Here is a 13,470-nt window from a genome sequence, read left to right on the forward strand (position 1 = left end):
GACTCGCAAAAGTAGGTTATTATTATTCACGCGACCGGATGTGTAAACTACATATCCCAGCATTCCACTCTCTCTCGCCCCTCCCCCTCTCTTTCTCTCGCTCTGCTTAAAGTGATATTTTGATTTGATAATCGAATAAGGCGAGATGATTTTTATGCTTTAGACAACTTTGTTATTTTATTAAAGGACTGAAATATTTGTCAGTTTACTAATTTATTAAAAAGATGATTTAAAATACACCACCTTATATTTGTATTAGGTTATATATAGTAGTTTAATTTTTACATTTTAATTTCGTACTGTATTTAAACGTGAAAGAAGATTTAAACACCTCCATTTTTCTAGAAGTAACTTTGTTACTTCGATTTGACCAATCAGACTCCGCGCTCTTATCCGGGCACTCAAGCTGTGTTCCATTCTGGTCTGTTTTGTTCTCTCCTCTCAACCTCAATCCCCCGCCCCCCGAACACCCTAAACAACACGGCAGCATGCAATCATTTATAGAGATTTTATTATCCTAATACGTTTATTTTCGCCTATTCTTTTAATGTGTTTAGAAACACAACGTAAAAAGAAAAGGACAGTGTTCTTGTACGCGAGAGTTTATGGGACGTGTAGTTTCGGCACTCAAAATAATCACTACAACAAATTATTGCTACAAAAAAAAAGCGATTTACTTCCGGGTATCACAGTTTGGCTCAGCAACGCGCTAAGTCATACACTATATCCTGTAAAAATGTCGCATTCGATTTTTTATTTATTAAAAATCATGCAAAGTCATGTGTCTTGATTTGCCAATGATTTTATACATTTTTTTATAGCGATTTATATTTATTATAGTCAAAGTTAAAATGAATAAATAAGTATTATGCATATTTTTACACTATATACTATTGTACATAAGTACTTATGTGGGATCTATAATGTATACCAGAAAGTACGATAGATAGATATCCACTTTTAAAACATTTTTACAGTATGTTAAAAATATTAAAAATGTATTGTGAAAGATTTACTTCCGGGTATCGCAGCATATGTAATGGCAACGAGCCAACTTTTACACTAAATACTGTGGAAATGTCGCAATTAATTATTAAATAAAATATTATATATAAAACAACAACATATAAAACACAAAATCACTTTAACTTATTCGCCACTGATTTAAATAAATAAATTGATGAATAAAAAATGAATTAATAATAATGTCTATGGCCATCTATAATTTATATCCATTAAGAAAATCTATAAACATGCAAAACAATTGTCTGTGTCTGTATTTGTGATGTGTGTGGTTGTATGTATTTGTGTGTGAAAGACAGAGAGAGAGAGAGAGAGAGAGAGAGAGAGAGAGGGAGCAACAGCAAAAATAAGGAGTAAGTGTAATTATTAGGATTAATAATAGCAATAGTATTAAGGCGTAGTACTTAATTCATTTAGATTTTATGCTATACACCATTGTATTACACAGTATATAGAACTCGTGCACCATCTATGATCCATACTACAAAATACACTAAACAAACAAATATATTATAAAATACATAATAACTAACAAACCAGATATATACATTAATAGCAATAATAATTAGTATTTTAGGTATGCATAGAGTAGGTATTGTTTTTATTTTACACTGTATTATATTACATAGTGTAGAGAAACTTGTACGACATCTATAAAGAAAATCTATACACAATCTTTAAAAAAACTGAAGATAGATAGATAGATAGATAGATAGATAGATAGATAGATAGATAGATAGTGTAAGGAGTAGTTATTTGTGTTAATAATAGCAATAATAAGTATTGATGAGTAGGTATGATATGATAAACAAAAAACAATATATATATAAAAAATATATTTTTTATTAAATACATGAATACATGAATGAATAAATAAAAAGATGATTTAATGGTAAGGTTTATGGCAATATGGTTAAAAATAGAGAACCAGGCAAATGTAAAGAAGCTAAAAAAGGAGAGAGTGAGAGAGGAAGTAGTAATTATAAGTATTAATATAATAGAAGTAATAATTAGTATTAATTAGTATTAATAAGTATGTATTATTTTAATTTTACACATTATGGACTACTAGAACATGCGTTAAACAACGAAACAAATATACATATGAAATAATAAAATAGATTATATAGAACCACTGAAAAGATAGAACCAGTTCAATTTAAAGAAGCCAAAATAATTGTGTGAGCATATGAGAGAGAGAGAGAGAGAGAGAGAGAGAGAGAGAGGAAGACGCAAGAGAAAAGAGTAATCATTAATGAACAGTATTAATTATAGCTGTATTAATATTATTGAACAGATATTAGTTCTATTTTACCGTAATACACGGTATATAAGAACTCGTGAACCTCTATGCTGATGTATACTGGAAAATATGGTAAAAAAAAAAAAGTAAAGAAAAAAAAACAAAGAACACAAACAAATATTTCTATAAATGCGTAATAAAACATAATATTTAAACGAGTAAATAAATAAACAGAATAAAACAAAATGAAACCGTTTGGGTGGTTTACTTCCGGGTGTGACGGCGCGGCGCCATGGCAACAACCGTGTCCGTACTCGCATACTACCGTACTACGAAGTGTGTTCGAGCGCATGCGCTGAGCCGTGGCCATGGGTACTATGTAGTACGCGAGTGCGCGGCGCGTTTCACAAAGATCCTGCGCACCAGAGGAGGGCGCGTGTGTCCTTCTCTTTGTGTGTGTGTGTGTGTGTGTGTGGTGTGGTGTGTGGAGTCAGAGTGAAGGATCTGGAGTTAGTATGCGGAGGGATGTAAGATGGCAGAGCTGCAGATGTTGTTAGAGGAAGAGATTCCCGCTGGGAAGCGCGCGCTGTTGGAGAGCCAGCAGAACCTGAGCCGCGTGGCGGAGTACTGCGAGACCAACTATGTACAGGTACCGAGAACAGAACCGAGCCGAGCCGAGAACCGTCTGATCACATGTCGACGCTAATCTCTGTGTGTGTGTGTGCGTGTGTGTGCGCGCGCTGCTCTATTGTCGGGAACAGGGACAGGAAACCATGGCTGTGAAGTCAAGAAGGAGCGCGTTACATTTCTCTCTTAATCTCATTACACACACACACACACACACACCATTCTCTCGCTCTCTCTGTTCGTTCCTTTCTTGTTTATTTATTTATTATTATTAATTCTAAAGAGAGAGAGAGAGAGAGAGAGTGTATGTGTGTGTGTGTGTGTGTGTTATCCTGAGGGTGTGTCGTGCCAAAAACTCTCCTGTAAAGCCTCAGAGAAACCCCAGTGTTCATCAGGAAAAACACAACAGTTTAATCTTAGTTTGTTTGTTTTTGGTTTTCTTAGGTTAAAGCTTTCACGGTGCCAAAACTTCTTCTCCTTCTTTCTTTTTCTTCTTAACACTTTTGACCCAAAGCATGTCCTCACTCCTGTCTCTCTCTCTCTCTCTCTCTCTCTCTCTATGTAAATGTGAGATTCCTGTAGATTGAGTTGTTTTTTGTTTGTTTGTTTGTTTACTTGCTTATTTGCAGTTTGGGCAGACCCAATTTTACACTCATTTTTTATTTAGTCTGAAATTCATTGCTACACAATTAGCTCGTATTTTAGTTTTTTTTTTAATATTTTTTTACATTTATTTTGTGAGTAGGTCACGTTTATTATTGTTGTTGTTGTTTTTCATGTTAGCTGATGTAGCAGTAGCAAAACACTTTATTATTTATTGGTTTATTTGTTATTATTTATTTAATATATATTAATTATTAATTACTTTATGTGAATGTATTTAGTATGTTTTATAATTTTATATACCCTTAATTATACCCTTATTGATTACTTTCAGTTTCTTTTATTTCTTATTATTTATAGTACTTATTAATTTTAATTAATATTTATTTATTTTAGTTGTTAGTTATAATTTCTTTATTAATTAATTCTAGTTTTTTGGGGGGTATTTAACAAATCAATCAGTGTGTTGGTGATAGTAATTAGTAAATTTGTGATATTTTATTTAACATCTAAATAAAGATCCTACAATTTACCAACTTTATTTCGGGACCAACAAAATTTGCGGGAATAGAATAATAATAAAAAATAAAAAATAAACATTCTTTTGCTATCTGATGTTCAGTAACACAGGGAAACACAGATGAAGGGCCAAAACTTTTGGAAAATTTGAGCGTTGACATTTGGCAACAATGCCAGATGTTATGTTTTAAAATGTCGAGAAATTAGTGTAAGAAAGGGTTAAAGACTAAGTAAAAAAAAAACTAAAAACTAAACATTAGATCATCTGTATTTAGTATTTATATACAAGTTCGAGTCAAAGCGGGACTTTCTGATTGTTCTAAGAGTAAACGCTCCCTTTATTTCTCTTTATAGTCCAATGCACTTTCCAGTGTTTTACTAGTCACTGGATACCATCGAGGTAGAACGTTCTCTCAGTACTACATCAGTACTCTCAGTACACCGGCCTCCCAGGAACTCCTTTAATGCCCCAAACATGTGGAAATGTCTTGGATTGAGGTCAGGACCGAGGACGTGGCGATAACTCCCAGCCGAGTTCCTGTAACGTGCGAGTGGTGTTGGTGAGAGAGTTACTTAATGTTCACATAATGTGTTGTGAGAAAGTTTGATTTTCAAGGATCAGTTGTTTCACTCGCGGGATGTTCACGGGACGTGTTTAAAACATTTGCACCGTTCATTTGTTTTACTGCGGCTAAGCGTCTCATCACTGTCCTGTTCTTCTGTAACTGTCAATCGCTTTTACGTCTTTATTCACAAGTCCTGGTTTGATTTGAACGGCCTGGTAATTTGTATAAAAACATCAGGATACATTAGGAAAGTGTATTGTAGCGAAATATTGATGATATCAATCAGACATAACATAGTAGCTGTTAGTGTGTGTGTGTGTGTGTGTGTGTGTGTGTGAGATGCTTCCTCTTTGTATTTTCCCTGAATTCAAGGAATGAATGTGGTTTCGGTTGCAGCAGCTCATAAAATCCTCAGGAAGTGCTGATGTTCTGAAGTGTTTATTAAAGAGCCTCAGGGTCATCCTGCCACACACACACTGTTCTCACACATAGTTGAACATTCATAGACACACACACACACACACACACGCCGGGATACCATCACACAAATATACACACTGTTACACACAAACACACAGTAGAACACACACTGATACAATACACACACACACACACACACATACATACACACACACAATGCTATTCACGCACACTTCTGTACACACACAAACATTGCTGCATACACACACACACACAGACACAGTGAGTTTCGTCGTCCTCCTCTTGGTGGATTTCAGATGAGCGCCGTAAGAGCCGATCAGATTGTTCCGACACGTTCTCCCAGAACTTTCTCATCAGCTCTTAGAACTAAATCATCTGCTAGTGAGCTTCACGTTATACATTCTCAACCCCGTCCAATTTCACTATTTTATCCCTGATCCAATCTAAATTTCAGCCAATTTCCACTTGTCTTGTTGGGAAACTCGACAGAAGTAAGGAGGGGTGTGGGCTCCCACATGAACACCTCCGATGCACGTGCCCACTTTCTCACTCATGATGATTCCTAAACCACTACTGATCGTGTCGGGTTGCAAGTGACATAATGGGCGGTTTGAAATCCGATTTGAGCGAGTAAAGCGTCCAGACTGAGACACCTCTTTATAATTCATATTTGATTGCAAACCACCACTGGATGTGATTCAGATCGGATTTGCAAAAATTAGATGCAATGTCTTCTTTCTTTTTTTCTTTCTTTTTTTAATACAGACTACATGGAATCAATCTGATTCCAAATTGTCAGCCCAAATCAGATTTTTGCCAAATTCAAGTTAAAGTCAGTTTAGAAGCAAATTGCTTCCATATAGTCTAAAAACACGTTGAGTCTGATTATTGCAAATTTTGTCTAAATCTGATTTTAAACTACCTCTGGATATGGTTTAGATCGGATTTGCAGGAATCTGATTAAACGTGTTTTTTTACCGTTCAGACTACATGAAAGCAATCTGATTCCAAATTGAAAGCCCAAATCTGATTATTTTTGGCAAATCCAAATTGAAGTCAGTTTGGAATCAGATTGCTTGCATGTAGCCTGTACAGTTAAAAAAAAAACACACACACATTGAATCTGAGTTTTGCAAATCCAGTCTCAATCTGATTTCAAACGACCCCTGGATGTGGTTCAGATCAGACTTGCGAAAGTCAGAATCAGTGTGGTGTTTTATTGCTCAGACAACATTGGAGAAATCTGATTTTTAAATTGCAATCCCAGATCCGATTTTCAAATCAGATTCAAACTGATTCTAATTCGGCCAAAAATCAGTAACCAGTAAAAATAATCATAAAATCACTGACCGACTAACTTAGTGTAGTCCTGCGTACACAGCTAGCACGCTGTACATTTTAGCTCAGTAACGTTGAAATATTACAACGTAAACATTACGCTCTGTACCTGTAGTATTGTTTGGGTAAAACGAAAAGAATCATTAAGCTAATGTGATGAGAAATGACAAACTTGAGCAGCTGTTTATTTGTGAGAGAACGATATGAGAGCTCTTTATCTTCCTTTAAGTGTGTATTTAATCCCTGTGCTTTTTTTGAGCTAACTCTCTTTGATGAGGTGAAAATTCCTTGACGAGGACCCGTTTGACGAGTCGAGCCGGACGCGCCCGCGCTCACAAGAAACCCCGTGCCAGTACTTTTTTTTTGGTCTACTCTATAGTAAGTCAACTTGATTTGCAGGCCGGATCACTCAGTGTTCTGTCACGCTCATCTTTCTTTTTCTGATGGAGAGATAGAAACACGCCCTGGTGTGTGTTTGGGTTCATGTCTTGTCTTGACTCGTGGTTGTTTTCTGTGTGAGTTTGGCTCAGAGGTCTGAGCGCGCTCAGTGTGAGCCTTCGTAGAGATGCAGCAGCAGATGGTGGAACGAGGCCACTGCCCCACTTAATAACACAGTGTGTGTGTGTGTGTGTGTGTGTGTATACCATGTGCAGGAATATTCAGTCTTTACCCCAGTTTCTTCTTCCTCTTCTGTCCCTTAAGATAGTGCTGATACATTAAGTTGTGAAAGCCATAAGAACCTTGTTGCTAGGCAACTAAACATAATAGCGCACAAGCTGGCTAGTGACGAACTTAACGTTTACCTTAGAAACTCTAAGTTTACCTTAGATGTGTGGCTAAATTATTAAGAACAGACTAAATACAGCTAAAATTACACAATAGTTACATTTAACATTCGTTCATGGACATGGAAACTCAAAGAAACAGTTGAAGAGGCTAAATTTGTAAGAGCATTCTTGCTAGCAACTAGAAATAGTTGACACTTAAGCTAGATAATGTTGAACATGTAACTAGCAAACATTAAAACATTAACTTGTAGGTATTAATAAATTACCAAGACGCTAGATAAATCTTATCCTGTAACTTTCTTGAAACATCCATTTGTAAGAAGACAAAATGCTAAACAGCTGGACCAATACTAGCCCAAGCTAGCTTATGATAAATATTTAATTATCATGCATTTAGCTAGCTGGTAGAAGTGGTTGAAAAAGATAAACAACACCAAAGCATCCGGAATATCATAATTTACCTCAGATTTGTTGAAAAATTAGTAAGAATAGACCCCGTTAAATTAATTAACTATACTTAGTAGGGAATCAGCAGTCACGTCCTGATACGATATTGTCACGATTTAAGTTGATTAAACTTGCGATTCGATATGTATCACAATGTATCAAATGTAGCCCATTCCTTGTAGCATTTATCACTCACTTAAGGGATTTAAACAATACAAAATAACTTCAATTACAGTTTGAGGTTAACATTTAACTTTTAAATTAAATTAAACTAAAAGCTAAATTTTTTACAAAGCAGCAACATCTCCGTCTTCCGCTATAATTATTATTTCTAAACAAACTTATTACATAATAATTTACTCCCACCACATGAAAATGTGTAAATAGTTCAGAGTGCGCCACCTATAGGATTATAAAGAAGCGGATACGTTTTGCCACCTCTAATGCCTCTAAATTCTTTAAACTTTGGTTACTGTCAGATCAATCGGTTCATCCTTATTATAAATGCAAAAATAGTAAAAAAAAATAAATAAATAAATTTCGGAGTCTTTAATATCTTAATAATCTTTAATATTTTTGCACCGGTTGCTAAGTTCAAGGACCTGTTGATTATTTAAAAATAATCTTATCTGGAATGTTAGAAGATGAGGCACTGCGGTTTAAAAGCATGTATAAATGAGTTAAGCTGTAAATGGAAACGTTAACTCAAAGCTAGCGATAAAACAAGATAAATATAGCTAGCTATGAGATGTTTCAGTTTGGTGGAGCTAAATACGTATAACTAGCTAGCAGTTAATAACTACTGAATTTTTAATGCATTTATTGTCTCATTTTAACACCTTTAAATACCACATTTCTAATACTAATGCAAATTTTAGAAACGTGGTATTTAAATGTTAAAATGAGACAATAAATGCAGCAGGTTGTACAAAACTTAACACACACACATACTGTAATATAGAAATTCACTGGTTAAGTTTAAAAGCAAGCCTCAAACAGAATACCAGGAAGACTGATGTGACATTTGACTGGTTCAGTTCCTGGGAAATTATCAGTAAAACTTGAGTGATTTAAAAGATGACTCATTGTCAAGAATGATGATTTCTCTCTCTCTTTTTCTCGCTCTCTGTTCTTTTATACACACGCGATAATAAAATTATACAACATTGCGCTTTTCCCACACATTCACACAGAACCTAAGAATTCAGCGCTAACACACTACAGCGAGCGCTTTCAAGCAGCTGCTGTCCGCTATCTGAGAGGCATGGCATTTACCGCAACAATGTCATTGTCTGGGCTGACGGGCATCACATCGCATGTGTCAAAAATACCGCACATACCTCCGCTTTCAGAACAGCAAGGGCGGGGGAATTGAGTGTTAAGGTGCTATCCGTGCACATTTACAGTACGTCACTCACCTGCTTGGAGCTTTCTTCCTTCACATTTTACTGCCATTTCGCACTGAACAGTTGCTTAACTCTGAATTTATGTATCACGTTCTAGGATTAGCTCTTATTTAAAAGATAAGACTAGAATGAATTCTTGTAACCAGACATAACAATTGCATGTAAATAAACAAATTTATTTTACATATTCCTGCATCTCTAAATGCTAGCACGAACCCAGTTCTGTCTAATGTTCTTAGAAAGACTTAAATATTTTGAATGCTATCCAAAAATAAAAACCTGGTTCTGCTGATCAGTCTTAACCTCAGCTGATTTTTCAGTTTAAAGTTTTTAATGTACTGTGCTATCCGTACATTTAGCTTTAGCGCTAAGCAAGAGCATCGGGTCTGTCTATTTATGAAAAAAAAAGTGTGGTCTGATGTACTCTCTCTCTCTCTCTCTGTCTCTCTCTCTCTCTCTCTCTATATATATATATATAAAGATATCTTTGTTAGGTGCTAAATGTCCTTTAAGCACTTTAATCTAGAAGTGCAAAACAGAATAACAAAATCGTTCATCAGCGATTTGCAAACTAGTCTGAATGGTCCAATTGTTTTGTTATTTTGTTTTCAAATTAGTTTTTTTGTTTTCGGATTTGTTATTTTGTTTTCAGATTTATTTAGTTTTTTTGTTTTTCATTTGTTTCCAGGTTTTGATATTTTGTTTCCGGGTTTTGTTATTCTGTTTCCGGGGTTTTTTTTGTCTTCAGATTTGTTTTTGTTTTTTCTGGGTTTTGTTATTTTGTTTCCGGGTTTTGTTATTTTGTTTCCGGGTTTTTTTGTTTTTGTTTTCGTTTTTTTTTTTTTTTTTTAGGATTTGTTTTTTGTTTTCGGATTTGTTATTTTTGTTTTCAGATTTATTTTGTTTTTTTGGATTTGTTATTTTGTTTTAGGATTTGTCGTTGTGTTTTCTGATTTGTTATTTTGTTTTTTGGTTTTCATTTGTTTCCGGGTTTTGTTATTTTGTTTCCGGCTTTTGGTATTTTGTTTCCAGGTTTTATTTTATTTTTAGATTTTTTTTTTCCTGGGTTTTGTTATTTTGTTTCCGGGTTTGTTTGTTTTTTTCGTTTTTTTTTTTTTTTTTTTTCAGATTTTTTTTTTTTCGGATTTGTTATTTTTGTTTTCGGATTTGTTTTCGGATTGGTTTTTTTGTTTTCGGATTTGTTATTTTGTTTTCGGATTTGTTATTTTTGTTTTCTGATTTGTTATTTTGTTCTTTGGTTTTCATTTGTTTCCGGGTTTTGTTATTTTGTTTCCCGGCTTTTGGTATTTTCTTTCTGGGTTTTGTCATTTTGTTTTGCACTTCTCGGCCTCCGTACAAAATGCCACTCTCACACATTACGATTGAGGAGGGGGATCCTTTCTTTTTTTACACAGATTTTGTCTTGCCCCTGTCAGAAGTGATCCTGGATTCTGCCCCCTTGTTCTTTCATACAGGGTGGTGCAATATTTCTGTGTTAAACCAGCTGTGTGAAACGGGGTACTGACAGACATCTCTCTCTCTCTCTCTCTCTCTCTCTCTCTCTCTCTCTCTTTCTCTCTCTACATCTCCCTCACATTCTTTCTTTCAGACTGTATCCTCGTGCCAATACATCTGTCACTCACTGTCTTTCTGTTTTATTACTGTTTATCTCTCTGTGTGCTTAATTATGTCTTTCATTAAGTCTCTCTCCCCCCCCCTCTCTTACACTCTCTCTCTTTCAGACCCTCTGTTCATGTTACAATGACACTTTTTTTTTTTTTTTTTTACCCAGCTCATTTAAACCCTTTCGTATTGAACTGGCGTCTCATCCCCGGCTGTAATTCGGACACCATTTATAAGGATGACGTCAGGCTGTGGTGTGTTACCTTATCAGCACAGGGCATCCAAGCTACATGTGATGGTTTCCTAGCTGTGTGTGAGATAGAGAGTGTGGAAATCAGAAGCCTCAGCATTTGGTTATGTGTGGGTGTGTGGTTGGGTGTTGGGAGGAAGTCACACACGTCTGTGAAATTGTGCTTTGCCCTCATATATGAGACACGGTGTCGATGTTTCCCGTTGTCTTTCTTCAGATTCAGACACGTCATTATTAAGTCATTATTATTTTGTGTGTCTGTGGTTCACTGCTATGAGTAGAAAGGTAGCAGTGATGTGAAATAATTATGAAATACATTTTATAGTAATAGTAATAATAATAATGCTCTAATGGGCCCTGAAGCAAAAAGTGTAATTACCAAGTACTTTATGCACATAATGAACAAAAACTAAATATGTGTATTTTGTTTCCAATAAATTTGAGTGAAAACCTTCTGTTTAAAACCCTTTAAAAATAGTTTTACTTACTTTAACTAGTTTTAAAAACTTTAAATGAAAGTTGAAAACCCTTGCTTCAAATGGTCTTTGTACCTTTTGAGGCTTGAGAAATATTTTTCCATATTCCTCTAGATGGAAAGAGCAAACAGTCAAGAGTTAATTTAAAGAATTAACGTTTAAGGATCACTCACATGCATGAGCAGTCGATGTGAATAGTGTGTTAAAGTATTGTTACATTAGCTTAGCTATCCTTTTTAAGCCCATAGCAAAATTTTGTTGCTCAGAATGAGCTTTTTCTTGTCTCATGAAATTGAATTGTAATGAGCTGTCTCAGTAAAAGCTCGCCTTTGTCTTTGCTATTTCTCCTAAACCCCACTTAGGAGAAACAAAGAGATATAACCGAGACACAAAGCGAGACATACTTTTCAGAAACATTTGAGAATTCTGAGATGTTCATGAGAAACAGAACTGCATTTGAGGAAGAACCAAATGAGCCATATACAAGACCATAATAAAATAAAAGTCAGATATAAATGAGATGCATGAGACACAAATGAGAAATATTATAGTTTTATTGAACTTCTAAAAAATCCTCAAGTAACAGCATACAGTGTAATAAACTTACAATTCACACAATATAACAGACACCAGCAAAATCTGGCAAATCAAGACACTAAATGTCACCCAACATGACGGCTCATTTCTGTCCAGAAGACAAAGAAGAGATTAACATGAGATCTCATCTTGGAGTTTCTTTGCTACGGGAGTCGGCTCATATATGATCCGTAGAGGGTGTCTACGACTTGGGATGGAGACCGAAGGCTCTGTAGGCCACTATTCAGACACTACAGTGTTGCTGAACTTGAGAGGTGTCGTGTTAGCTTACTATTTGTAATTCCACACACACTTACATGAAAAACTCTGCTAAAATTAGCCCAGTTTTTATTACCTGTCTAAGACACATTTTTCCAGCCGAGGACGATTGAAAACCGGGGCAGAAACCCACCCTTTCTGGCAGCACCGGCCAAAAACAATCTTTTCCTTTCATGCATGATCATGCTGCGTTTAAGAAGAGCGCTCGGCCAATCAGTGTGCTGGACACAACACTATGATTTAAAAAAACAAAATAGAATAATAATCGAAAATTAATTTGTGGTAAGTTTCATTTCTGTACTTGTACGTAAGTGAAAGTTTTAGTACCTGCATGCAAATGACATCAACAGTATCAAAACTTCGTGTCTAAAGCTAACTAGAGGAACAAAATTTGAAAAAAAGGGGCGATAATCTATTATCTATTTATCTATTTAAAAATAATTGTCTGTATAAAACAACGGAAGATTTCTATAAAGGTAAACTGATTTCCGATCTGCAATGATTCTGTTTGTGATTGGATGTGATCTCCGGTCAGTCACTTTACTTTACAACTTTACAGAACTTTTGCAGTCACATGACCACCATGATGTCAGTCACAACGGTTTATGACAGAAAAGCAGTAACCTAGCAACATGTTTGCTTCTGTTCTGCTGATTATATTCCTATGCAGCATGTCGTGGTGGACTTTATTAATTATTCCAAAGTGAAGCAAGCGTGTAGGAATGAATGAAGAAGGCATTAAGGATGTGGATTTGCAGAGGTTTGATTTGTTGTCATAACGTGATTACCTCGCTGTACAAATATGTGTGATTCCTCCGGGCTTTAATGTGCTGGCGGTACCGTTAGTTCATTCAGCGCTTCTGCACATGAGATGATTCTGTGTAGAGTTAGTTAGCTTTTGTAGCGCGCGTTAGTCGAGTTCAGAGGAGTTGTTTTAAGATGGCATAACGTTTTCATGTGTGTTTTGGCTGGACATGCTATAAGCAGCGTCTCCTTTTGCCATCCAGGAGTGGGCGGGACCACGAAGGACAGACGTCATCATTTAAATGCCAAATTGTCCTTTTAAATACATGAAAAATTAAAGGCATTTACAAAAAATAATTTTTATCTACGTTTGTCATGCTCAGATCACCAGATCACAATGTAACGTAACACGCTGTACGCTCAACGGAAACCTTAACCTTATCTACTACTTCTTACCAAGCTTTATTTTTCTTTGTAGTTGCTCTAGTGACATTTTAACAAGTGGTCGTGTCGTTTCCTTT

The 13,470-nt window shown here is 35.5% G+C and overlaps 1 protein-coding gene across 11 annotated transcripts in view; it reads left to right on the top strand.

Moving 5' to 3' along the window:
- The first annotated feature begins 2,747 nt into the window (after nt 1-2,747).
- The window catches only part of abi1a (abl-interactor 1a), a 63,166-nt gene continuing 52,443 nt past the window's right edge, over nt 2,748-13,470 (top strand). For all 11 annotated transcript variants that reach the window (XM_053495127.1, XM_053495134.1, XM_053495137.1 and 8 more), the window contains exon 1: nt 2,748-2,915. In XM_053495127.1, the coding sequence (XP_053351102.1) occupies nt 2,799-2,915 (117 nt within the window). In that variant the 5' untranslated portion in view covers nt 2,748-2,798. The remainder of the gene's footprint in view (nt 2,916-13,470) is intronic.

The sequence above is a fragment of the Clarias gariepinus genome, chromosome 4 (genome assembly GCF_024256425.1).
Source record: "Clarias gariepinus isolate MV-2021 ecotype Netherlands chromosome 4, CGAR_prim_01v2, whole genome shotgun sequence".
Lineage (NCBI taxonomy): Eukaryota > Metazoa > Chordata > Actinopteri > Siluriformes > Clariidae > Clarias > Clarias gariepinus.